The following is a 12335-nucleotide window of genomic DNA, read 5'->3' on the forward strand; positions in this document are numbered from 1 at the left end:
GCTGAGAGAACCGGCGGCGGGGACCAGGTAAGTATGATCGCCACTGCTGAGAGAACCCGGCGGCGGGGACTAGGTAAATATGATCGCCACTGCTGAGAGAACCGGCGGCGGGGACTAGGTAAATATGATCGCCACTGCTGAGAGAACCCGGCGGCGGGTAAGTATGATCGCCACTGCTGAGAGAACCCGGCGGCGGGGACCAGTTAAGTATGATCGCCACTGCTGAGAGAACCCAGCAGCGTAGACAGGTAAGTATGATCGCCACTGCCGAGAGAACCCGGCGACGTGGACTAGGTAAGTATGATCGCCACTGCTGAGAGAACCCAGCGGAGTGGACCAGGTAAGCAAGATCGAAAAGGTAGGAGGCCACAGCAGCATATCCACGAAATCCTCTTTATTCAAACGAGCGCCTCACGACAAGGCATAAAATTGACAGCGACGTTTCGGCTATGACTAGCCTTTATCAAACATGTATCACAATTATACAATACCCGCATTAGGAACGGCGTAACGCCATCACCTGTTAGGAGAAATAGATGACATAATTCCCCACAGGTGAATATGGGATTCTAGTCAGCTGATCTATGTGAATAATTTTGATGACATCTATGGATGGGTGGGTGTTACCTACAGATTCTAGATTTTACTGGTTGAGCAGTATTGTGGGCGTATCTAATATTGGTATTTATATGCAGTGATTTTAATTGTGATACATGTTTGATAAAGGCTAGTCATAGCCGAAACGTCGCTGTCAATTTTATGCCTTGTCGTGAGGCGCTCGTTTGAATAAAGAGGATTTCGTGGATATGCTGCTGTTGCCTCCTACCTTTTCTATATACCTTTGGATCACGTTGGATCTGTGACCCCTTGCCCAGCTATTGCAAGACCACTAGATCGCCCTTCACAAGCCGTCTGCTGTGCTGCTCCTGACCCAATTTCTTTCAGGTAAGCAAGATCGTCACTGCTGAGAGAACCCAGCGGCAGGGACCAGGTAAGTATGATCGCCACTGCTGAGAGAATCCAGCGGCAGGGACCAGGTAAGTATGATCGCCACTGCTGAGAGAACCCAGCGGCGGGGACCAGGTAAGTATGATCGCCACTGCTGAGAGAACCCAGCGGCGGGGACCAGGTAAGTATGATCGCCACTGCTGAGAGAACCCAGGTAAGGCAACTCTGGGATGTGTCATATAATGCTGGATAAACACTTTTTAAACACAAAAACATGAAAATTAAAAAAAGCTTTTTTAAAATAGTTTTCAGCAACAAAAAGAAATATAAGTTAAATTGTAAAATATACATCCAAAAAATATAAAAATTTCACCTATAAAAAACAAAGCCTCAGCCAAGTCAATGAAAAAAAATAATAATAATATGGCTGCTGGAATGCAGAGTGGCAAAAACAGAGGGGGCTAAAACAGATGGCAGAGCAGTGCACATTTTTGTCAGCATTTACCACATAATATCATTTTGCCATAAATCCCAAAATTGCGTTTTCAAAGCAAAATAAAAAAAATCTCTGCCAAAATGACGTGTGGTAACAACAAATTTTTTTTTACTTCAGGCTACGTCCTGAAGGGGTTAAACCAGTAAACACTGTACAGTCAGCTCTCCACCTCCATTACTGTCAGGGACCAATTTGATCGCCACTGCTGAGAGAACCCAGCGGCGGGGATCAAGTAAGTATAGATCGCCACTGCTGAGAGAACCCAGCGGCAGGGACCAGGTAAGTATAGATCGCCACTGCTGAGAGAACCCAGCGGCAGGGACCAGGTAAGTATGATTACCACTTCTGAGAGAACCCGGCGGTGAGGACCAAGTAAGTATGATCGCCACTGCTGAGAGAAACCAGCGGCGGGGACCAGGTAAGTATGATCACCACTGCTGAGAGAACCCAGCGGTGTGGACCAGTCAAGTATGATCGTCACTGCTGAAAGAACCCAGCGGCGGGGACCAGGTAAGTATGATCGCCACTGCTGAGAGAACCCAGCAGTGGAGACCAAGTAAGTATGATCGCCACTGCTGAGAGAACCCAGCGGCGGGGACCAGGTAAGTATGATTGTTACTGTTAAGAAATCACAGCGGTGGGGACCAAGTAAGTATGATCGCCACTGCTGAGAGAACCCGGCAGCGGGGACCAGGTAAGTATAGATCGCCACTGCTGAGAGAACCCGGCAGCGGGGACCAGGTAAGTATGATCGCCACTGCTGAGAGAACCCAGCGGCGGGGATCAAGTAAGTATAGCTCGCCACTGCTGAGAGAACCCAGCGGCAGGGACCAGGTAAGTATAGATCGCCACTGCTGAGAGAACCTGGCGGCGGGGACTAGATAAGTATGATCGCCACTGCTGAGAGAATCCAGCGGCGGGGACTAGGTAAATATGATCGCCACTGCTGAGAGAACCGGCGGCGGGGACCAGGTAAGTATGATCGCCACTGCTGAGAGAACCCGGCGGCGGGGACTAGGTAAATATGATCGCCACTGCTGAGAGAACCCGGCGGCGGGTAAGTATGATCGCCACTGCTGAGAGAACCCGGCGGCGGGGACCAGTTAAGTATGATCGCCACTGCTGAGAGAACCCAGCAGCATAGACAGGTAAGTATGATCGCCACTGCCGAGAGAACCCGGCGGCGTGGACTAGGTAAGTATGATCGCCACTGCTGAGAGAACCCAGCGGAGTGGACCAGGTAAGCAAGATCGTCACTGCTGAGAGAACCCAGCGGCAGGGACCAGGTAAGTATGATCGCCACTGCTGAGAGAATCCAGCGGCAGGGACCAGGTAAGTATGATCGCCACTGCTGAGAGAACCCAGCGGCGGGGACCAGGTAAGTATGATCGCCACTGCTGAGAGAACCCAGGTAAGGCAACTCTGGGATGTGTCATATAATGCTGGATAAACACTTTTTAAACACAAAAACATGAAAATTAAAAAAAGCTTTTTTAAAATAGTTTTCAGCAACAAAAAGAAATATAAGTTAAATTGTAAAATATACATCCAAAAAATATAAAAATTTCACCTATAAAAAAACAAAGCCTCAGCCAAGTCAATGAAAAAAAAAAATTATAATATGGCTGCTGGAATGCAGAGTGGCAAAAACAGAGGGGGCTAAAACAGATGGCAGAGCAGTGCACATTTTTGTCAGCATTTACCACATAATATCATTTTGCCATAAATCCCAAAATTGCGTTTTCAAAGCAAAATAAAAAAAATCTCTGCCAAAATGACGTGTGGTAACAACAAATTTTTTTTTACTTCAGGCTACGTCCTGAAGGGGTTAAACCAGTAAACACTGTACAGTCAGCTCTCCACCTCCATTACTGTGAGGCCAACCAATCAGCAGACACCACGAGCTGCTTTAACAAACACATGCTTACAAGCGACGTCTACTTTTCCACACCATCACTAAAAGGACGAATGGGCCACATTTTGGCCACTTTCATGACGCCATATTGTAGACCGTATTACAGTTTACTCCTACACAATTCACGTTTCCAAAATGTCAGCGCTGTCTGTACCTCGGTTGCAGACAGTGGAGACACTTTTCTGTCTTAAACCTCGTCTTCTAGTGTTTCAGACGGCGCAGCGTTACTTCTAAGAAACGTGACGATAGGCTAACAGGGCTGCTACTGAATTGATTGGCATCAGCACAACCAATAGTAGGAGAGAATGGCGTGTGGGCGGGACTAGGGCGGCCAATGTGTTTTGCGTCACACGATTAGGAAGTCTGGTAAATTCCAGGTGATGGGGGTGTACGGGAACTCTCATGTATGTACAGGCATTCGGGGGGGATTCCCGTGGGATAATCCGCTAGGGCGGGTGTATAGAGGGATATAGTTCGGGATGGGATAGTCTGGCCCTATCATAGGAGCCCCTGTTGAGTGTTGACCACTTGTGGCTTGGCTTCCTGGGGTTTGTGAATGTCAGCCTAGCTGCAGTACAGCAGATGGAGGGTATGGCGGGGCAGTGTTTGCAAAGCACAGGTTACTAGGGCATGATATGAAGGGTGGCGCTGTGTGTGGCACGATATGAAGGGTGGCGCTGTGTGTGGCATGATATGAAGGGTGGCGCTGTGTGTGGCACGATATGAAGGGTGGCATCTTGTGTGGCACGATATGAAGGGTGGCACGATATGAAGGGTGGCGCCGTGTGTTACGATATGAAGGGTGGCGCCGTGTGTTACGATATGAAGGGTGGCGCCGTGTGTGGCACGATATGAAGGGTGATGCTGTGGGTGGCACGATATGAAGGGTGGCATGACACTAGGCACTCTAATGCTTATGTCTGTAATTGCAGATCCGTGGTAACCTTCAGGAAGATGATCCGGCTACAAGTACCTGGAATTGGGGGATTGACACTTCAATGGCAGTGACGGAGTTTCAATGGCCTCAGCTGGGTGCTCGGTACGGGCTCAGGGCGGCACTGGTGGTGTTGTCTGGGTCACTACTGGTAGCTCTTCTTCCCCTGAGTGGGCTAGAGGGGCACTATAAGGCGGCTCTGAAGGTCCTGCTGCAGTGTAACCTATGGGGAGGGAACGATCGGCTGCACACCTACCCTGGGCACACGACGGGTCTTGCTGTTGCTTCAACTGCAATCGAACTCATGGTGTTTAAACCAAAACCGTCTTCAGGTAAAAAAATAATAATAATCCAATAATCCTTCCAGTACAGGACACGTATGGTGTAGCAGAGGATTGGAAAAGCGCATCATATGTTTTCATAACGTAAAGTCCACCGAAAAGTGATCTTGTATATCAGAAGATGATGCCGGTGGGATCGGTGACCTCCGCCGGTGCGCAAAACCCATTCAGTACTGCTCAGAGATTTTCACCCAATCACTGATGTGACATTTTTAGTTTTTTTTGGGGCTTTTATAATCTACCATAAAATGTAGCTTTTTTTGGGGGGGGGGGGGGGTGCCATTTTTTGTCATCGCACATTTTACTTGCAATTTTTTCAGACTTTTTATTTCCTATAGAGAGTTTGTGGGTAGTCAGTCTGAAAACGCGCCACACCCAGCGTATGCTGCAATTTGGAGAGAAAAAAAAAAACGCTAAGGTACAAAAACGTAATGGGAAACTTCATTAATAATTTCCTATCCGCCAATATGTAACATGTGGCCATGGCTCTTTTATGCTCCAAAAAGTGACCACTAAAAACAGTGGAGGTTTTCGGCCTAAAAGTTGTTGCAAGACCCCTTTTTGCGACTTGTTAAAAGCCTGTGCGACAATATTTTGTCACACGGGTGTTTTTACCCCATCCTCCCCACATAGGAGTGACGAGGACATTGTGGTGGTCAGGACTTCTGCTCCGACAGATGTACTATCTTTTACTCCTGAAAACATGCATATAACTCAGGGGCTGGAGTAGTTCATGCTCCAGGTGCACAGACTGCCGGAGGTGCACATAAAGGGAACCTGTCACCAAAAAATCGCTTACTAAGCTGTTAATAGTACCTTATAGTGCTGCAGAGTAGTTTCCTAATGCACTTTTTGATTGTTTAGCCGCATCTAGCCTCCTGGAGAAATTGATGTTTCATTCAGCCGCGGCCCCCTGCTTCAAGTCAGGTTTGAAGTCAAGGGGGCAGCGGCCTAGGCGTCTCCAATCCTGCTCTCCCTGCCTCCCGCCGCCTTTATTGACACGCCGGCTCTCTGTGCCGGGACCGCGCTCCTAGCCCGCATGCGCAGTAAAGGGCTGCTGTAGCGCGATCCCGGCTCCGGCTCGTACACTCAGCCGGCTTAAGTTCGCTACTGCGCATGCCCCTGCCAGCCTTACATACTAGTGCAGTTACAGAAGATGCCGGGCGCATGCGCAGTAGCGACAGTGGTGATGTTTTCACTGTCTGGCCCCGTCTCTCAAAGTGGGAAAGACACGGCAGTTGCAGAGAGAGCAGAGCCTCTAGGTGTAGGGGTAACGCCCCTGTTGCTCCTAGAGGCTCATTTACATTTATTAAAACATCATTTTTCTCAGCAATGTGGGCACATATGAACATGGGACCAACACAGATGCCTTCAGCTGCCAACAGGTCAGCCAGTGTCATAGGTTCAGATCTGCTGACTGCTGTGCTGATTGCCTGGGAGGTGGATCTTTATACAATGGCTTGTCTTCATGAGACTACCCCTTTTAGTAGACCTCCTTCCAAAAGGGCCAGCTGTTCCATTCCGCAAAATTTGGGACGTCATCCATATTTTATGCAGATCGCAAAATACATACGGTCGTGTACATGCGCCCTAAAGCTGGATTTACACGGGCAGACGAGTAGCAGATTGTCGAGGAGGAAGCCTTTTTTCCTGACAGTCGGCTACTCAGGAGCAATCTCCTCCACAGTTTGATGAGTGATCGCTCGTCCTCATACAGCTGCATTTTTTCGGGGCAGCAGATCGCAGTTTAGACGTCATGATCTGCTGCCCAGAAACAATAATTTATGTGCCTGCATTAACGTTAATTTCACCCGATGAATGAGTGTTTTGCTCGTTCATTGAGTGATTGGCTGCCCATTTAGAAGATTTGCAGGAACGTTCATTCCCGACAATCTGCCTGTCCACCTTAAGGCCGAATGAACACAAACGTGAATGGTCCGTGGTATCCTGGCCGGGCATGCTGCTGACAGCAGGAGCACACGGCGTCATTGGTTGCTATGACATCGTGCGCTTCATGGCGCCGCTGCATTACAGTAATACACTCGTATGGATCAGGCATGATGCGCCCCGAATAATGATAAAACATCCATCTGCACTAGTTTGCACTGCCCTGATTACACAGGCCGAAGCTAACAGAATGGATTACACAGGGAGATGTGGTGCCCGATAATCCAGTACCTTACATCCTGATGCTAGTTCATCAGCTCTATTGTACAAGCTAATTATCGCGCTGTCCGATAATTTGCTGATAACCCAGAGGTCTAATAGGCCCTTTATGGTCTGTATTAGAATCCAGAGCAGCATTCACAAGTCTCCTGGTTATTGAAAAGGTCTACAAGCTTGTCAACTGACACATCACTAAAAGGTTCGCCGAGTTCCTAAAAAAAAAAGGGGTTGCCCCGTGAACACCATTTATCACCTATCTGGAGTTTGGCAGCTAAGATGATCACGAAAACAGAAGACCCCCATGTGAATGGACACACGTGTGCACTACCACTCCATTCACACAGGGGCCACAGAACCCTGGTCTCAGCAGTCACTGTGTTGTTTCTGAGATAACCTTTACCTTTGTGTTGAGTCGGGCAGTAAGGCCCCTTTCACATGGCGCGATCAAGTGTATGAGGCAAGTTAATTTTTTTTATTATTTAACCCCTCAAGCAACATTTTTCTAAGCATTGTTTCAAAATTGCTATTCTTTTTCTTTATAACCATGTTATAAGGGAAAATAATAACATCTACACAACATGAACTTCAGTGAAGAAGTTCGGGTACCACATTCAGTTTTTTATAAAACGCATTGCTCCCACTCGAGAAAAACTGAACAAAACAATCAAAACTGACTGAAATTGTGTGCGCACTCGCACGGGTTTCCCGGTATGCATCCGGAGCAAATCCGGGATGCCCGTCTGAAAGAGGCCTAAATCTTGTTACCCAAGATCAATATAAGTATCTGCAATACTTGTTACTAGGTCTTAAAATAAGGAGATGTATGTACGGAACAATATGACAGTAATATATTTTAATATTTCAGATGTCAAGTTTGAAGCCAGAGCTGCTTTGAACCAAGCACTTGAAATGAAGCGGCAAGACAAGAGGGACAAAGCACACAAGCTACTTCTTCATGCCCTGAAGATGGACCCGGACCATGTGGATGCCCTTAATGAGCTTGGTATTTTTCTGGAGGAAGAGAAGGATATCATCCAGGCAGACTATCTCTACTCGAAAGCGTTAATGATCTCCCCCCACAACGAGAAAGCGTTAGTAAATCGAGACCGCACCTTGCCTTTAGTTGAAGAAATAGATCAGAGGTATTTTAGCATCATTGACAGTAAAGTTAAAAAGGTGATGTCCATTCCGAAGGGTAACTCCGCTCTTCGTCGGGTCATGGAAGAGTCTTACTACCATCACATTTACCACACTGTTGCTATCGAAGGAAACACCCTTTCATTGTCTGAAATCCGCCATATAATTGAGACACGATATGCTGTGCCTGGTAAAAGCCTCGAGGAGCAAAATGAAGTTATTGGAATGCATGCCGCCATGAAATATGTCAACACCACTCTGGTATCTCGCATAGGATCCGTGTCAACCAACGATATACTGGAAATACACCGCAGAGTGCTGGGCTATGTGGACCCCATCGAAGCTGGCCGATTCCGTACAAACCAAGTGTTTGTGGGCAACCATATTCCACCTCATCCCAGAGACGTGGACAAGCACATGCAGGAGTTTGTCCAGTGGCTTAATTCAGATGATGCGATTAACTTGCATCCTGTGGAATTTGCAGCTCTAGCACATTACAAACTGGTCTATATACACCCTTTTGTTGATGGTAATGGAAGGACTTCACGTTTGCTTATGAATGTGATTTTGATGCAGGCAGGTTACCCCCCAATAACCATCAGGAAGGAACAGAGGTCTGAATATTATCATGTTTTGGAATTTGCTAATGAAGGTGATGTGAGGCCTTTTATTCGATTTATTGCCAAGTGCACAGAGTCCACCCTAGACCTTTTCCTAATAGCTACAGCAGAGCACCCTGTGGGTCTCCCAGAGCCCCATCCGGACAGTTTTGAGTGCAAACGCACCATTCCAGTCAAGACTTGAACCCTATCCAGAACTCTGTGGCCTTTGTTGCCTTATTTACACACCCTACATGTTGCTCGTCGCCAGCGACAGCTCATTAATTTATTTGACGTATTTTGCTGCTAGTTTGATTTTACATATTTCGTGTTCTGCAGGGTATGTTCAAGCCTAGACGTACAAAGTGGAAATTGCACAATTTGCATGTGTTACATACAGATTTTGATGCTGAGGAATTCGCCCCTCTACATTAGCCCATGTGCATAAGGCAGGTTTTCCACACCAAAATCCATGTAGAATCTGCTCTCAGTCAACCGCCCATTGTTTTCAAAGGGAAATCCATGCAGTGATTGTTCCACAGCTTTAATTTTTATTTATATTCCATGTCGTGGAAAAAGAGCAACATATTCCTGCTGAAATCAATGGGATGGCCAAAAGCTGCATCAAAGTCTGGAAAGCACACGGCATTTTGATGCAAATTATGTACCTACATTTTGTGTGCTAATACAACCTTGTAATCATACTCTTAAAAGGGGTGAAATCGGCGCTGATTATCCATATCCAAAAGTCACATGCCGTGGATTTTAAAACAGGCCATCTAGTGCACTGCCTGGTAGCTGTGGTCTATTTCACCTGCGCAAATCCATGGTAAAATCAGCAGCAATGTGGACTCCTCAGACACTGCACAGTCTCCCAGGTTTTAAAGGGCCATCACATGCATTGTCTATTTGATCGCACGTCTATTGTACTGTACTCACATGATGTGAGTACAGTAATATAGACCCAAGGTTGGGATAGGAACTGACTGTAATTACTATGATGCACTCAGTCGATACACAGACCATGCATAGTCGTGTAAAAGTCCTTAGTCTACACTTATATTTATAAAGTGGATCTGTCCTTATACTATGCTGTATTTAAAGGGGGTATCCAGGTTTTTAAAATTGATAGTTCACATTGCTCCCCAGTACTATGGGTGGCAGATATGCTGGGTATTGCAAGTGACAGGGTCAAAGCTACACTACCCAGCACATTCACTACTAAAAGAACTGCATGCAGGTTTATGGCGCAAAGTACAAATAGCTCATCAGCAGGGGTGTCGGGAGTCCGACTTGCACCCAACTAATATTGATGACCAATCCTAAGGATAGGCCATCAGTTTTAAAAACCTGGAGGGCAATGTATTACAAAAATCCCCAGCAGAACATTTCTGGGAGCATTGATTACACAACTCCAAGGATTCAGCCACAAGGTATTTTACGCTGTTACATGATACTGGGCTTGTGGATACTTTCAGAAAGTGTAGTTACTTCCGATTGTATTAAAGTGGTTGTCCGCTTTTGTAATATCAGTAGTGTGGATCAAAGCGAGCTTCAGATGTTTCATCCGAAGTCCTTCGTTCAAAATTTTGGAATAATACTGTGTGGAGATCAGTCTTCATACAGTATTAAAATGTATGGGCTCAGATGACCCGAAGTTAGTCATTCACAAAGTCGCACGTGACTTTGCTGAATAAATTGGGTAGTAGAAAACCACTTTAAAACTTGAAACCGAACTTGGCTTCATTCCGAGGTACTCATCAGAGCCCGTACATTCTAATACCGTGCGGAGACAAATCTCTGTACAGAAATAGTTTTGAACAAAGGGACTTTTGATGAAGCATCCAAAGCTTGCTTCGCTCAACACTAGTCAGCAATATTAGATCAGTTAGGCTCCAACACCCTGGACCCCCGCATGGAGCTGTTTTTTGCAGCGCTTACATGAGCACTGCCTTATCTTTTTGCTTGCTGGCCATCGACATTGCAGTGGTGAGGAGATTTAATTACAACTCCACCATCTCATTGAAGTGAATGGGGACAGCAGAGTTGCAATTACACCTCATCACCGCTGTGATGTAGATGGCCAGCAAGTAAACAGAGAACACAGCGCTCATACGAGCACTGCATTCTCTTCAAACAGCTATATGGAGTGGAGACACTTGTCATTAATGAAGCAGCATGGCGTGTGACATGAAATATTGTGAATGTGGTTGTAACTTGTGACTGAAACTCGCTTCTCTTCCTTTTTAATGGGTCTGCTTTCTAAAGCGCACACGTGTAGCCCTATCCTAATTTCTATCCATAATTTTAGTGGGTGTAACTAACAGTGCAACCTTTTAATGGGATGAAAATAAAAGGTACTAACCCTTTAACATCTTTACGCAGGTTTCACAACACTAAGATGGTTTTATTTGTTCAGTTAGAAATCAGTTGATGCAATGTTTTAGGAATACCTAAAATATGACACAGATTTCAACGTGGGTGATATCTGTGGTGGAAATCTGCTGTTTGTAGAGGAGGGTTTCTTAAAATCTCATCCGCTCTGCTGCTACTATAAGGCCTCCTGCACACGACCGTATTGTTATGCTCTCCGTTTTAAACAGATCCATTTTCCTGTTTCAGTTCCGTTTATTGTATGTTTCCGTTTGGATCCCAAATGGAAACATACAATAATGTTTAAACAGTAAGTACATAAAAAAAAATTGGGCTGGGCATAACATTTTCAATAGATGGATCAGCAAAAACAACAGATACGGAAGATACAGATGCATTATGTTTTTTTTCGGAACCATTGACTTGAATGGAGCCAAGGAACGTGACTTGCGGGCAATAATAGAACATGTTCTGTTTTTGAGCGGTACGGAAGGCATATCATGTCCGTATTTCTGTTACGCAAAAAAAATAGAACATGTCCTATTATTACATACTGTTCTATTAAGGGCCAGCTGTTCCATTCCGCAAAATATGGAATGCAGACGGATGTCTTCCGTATTTTTTGCGGACTGCAAAATACAGTCGTGTGCAAGAGGCCTAAATGTGTGAATATAGCCTTAGGGTCCCTACACACACACAATTTTTTTTTTTTTTTTTTTTTAATAAAGCCATAGAAACCATTTTCTCCCCACCTCATGCGGTTTCTTCATAGCAGTGTATTTTTTTTTCTGAACAAATTTTTTTTTCTTATAGAGAAGATGTCAAAATGCCAGAAAAACCTCCAAAATCTTTAACATGCTGCATTTTCTATCGAAATTACAGAAATCCAAAAAACAACACCTAAGTGACAAGAACGCCAGTAGCAAAAAAATATGCTTTTGTGTCCTACATTTCCTATAGACCAGCTATAATCTTGAGCTGGGATTTTTACGGTGACAAAATGCCACTATAACACTTGTGTGTGAACCCACCCTTAGTGTATTCACGGCACTCCAAGTCTTAAAGGCTTTTATAAATTTCCACTATAGTCTGCAGTATCTGTGGAAAACTCCATATTCACCTGCTCCTCGCCGTTCCATCTCCAAGCAGCATGTAGTCCTTAGTAAGGCCAAGTTCACACTTCAGTTATTTCCAGCCAAAACCACAGGACAGGTGCAGATCTTTCCATTATACCTCATCTCTGAGTAGGCTGGTTTTGGCTCACAATAACTGTAGTGTGAACTCGGCCTAAGGTGTTCCTTCTGCTGCCGCACGCTGTCCCTCCTTGTCCTGGGAAGGCTTCAAAAGTCAAACTGGGTTGACAGATCAGAGAAACACATGAAAACTGGTAGTGGCGCTGTTGTAAAGGAGACTCCAAAAGGTTTTC

At 45.6% G+C, this 12335-nt stretch overlaps 1 protein-coding gene across 1 annotated transcript; it reads left to right on the plus strand.

The window, feature by feature from the left end:
* The first annotated feature begins 3737 nt into the window (after positions 1 to 3737).
* Positions 3738 to 11530, plus strand: FICD (FIC domain protein adenylyltransferase). Its single transcript, XM_044275333.1, has 3 exons — positions 3738 to 3763; positions 4292 to 4625; positions 7666 to 11530. Exons 1-3 carry the CDS (start codon positions 3740 to 3742, stop codon positions 8739 to 8741), a joined length of 1434 nt encoding a protein of 477 aa, XP_044131268.1. The 5' UTR covers positions 3738 to 3739; the 3' UTR covers positions 8742 to 11530.
* Positions 11531 to 12335: the final 805 nt, after the last annotated feature.

This window comes from Bufo gargarizans, chromosome 1 (assembly GCF_014858855.1).
Source record: "Bufo gargarizans isolate SCDJY-AF-19 chromosome 1, ASM1485885v1, whole genome shotgun sequence".
In the NCBI taxonomy this organism is placed as follows: Eukaryota; Metazoa; Chordata; class Amphibia; order Anura; family Bufonidae; genus Bufo; species Bufo gargarizans.

Excerpts from the sequence above, each read along its gene's own strand:
- FICD (XM_044275333.1), top strand. The coding sequence starts at position 3,740 with ATGGGGGTGTACGGGAACTCTCAT. Across the intron at positions 3,764-4,291 it reads GGGTGTACGGGAACTCTCAT|ATCCGTGGTAACCTTCAGGA; the intron begins GTATGTACAGGC and ends CTGTAATTGCAG. Across the intron at positions 4,626-7,665 it reads TAAACCAAAACCGTCTTCAG|ATGTCAAGTTTGAAGCCAGA; the intron begins GTAAAAAAATAA and ends TTAATATTTCAG.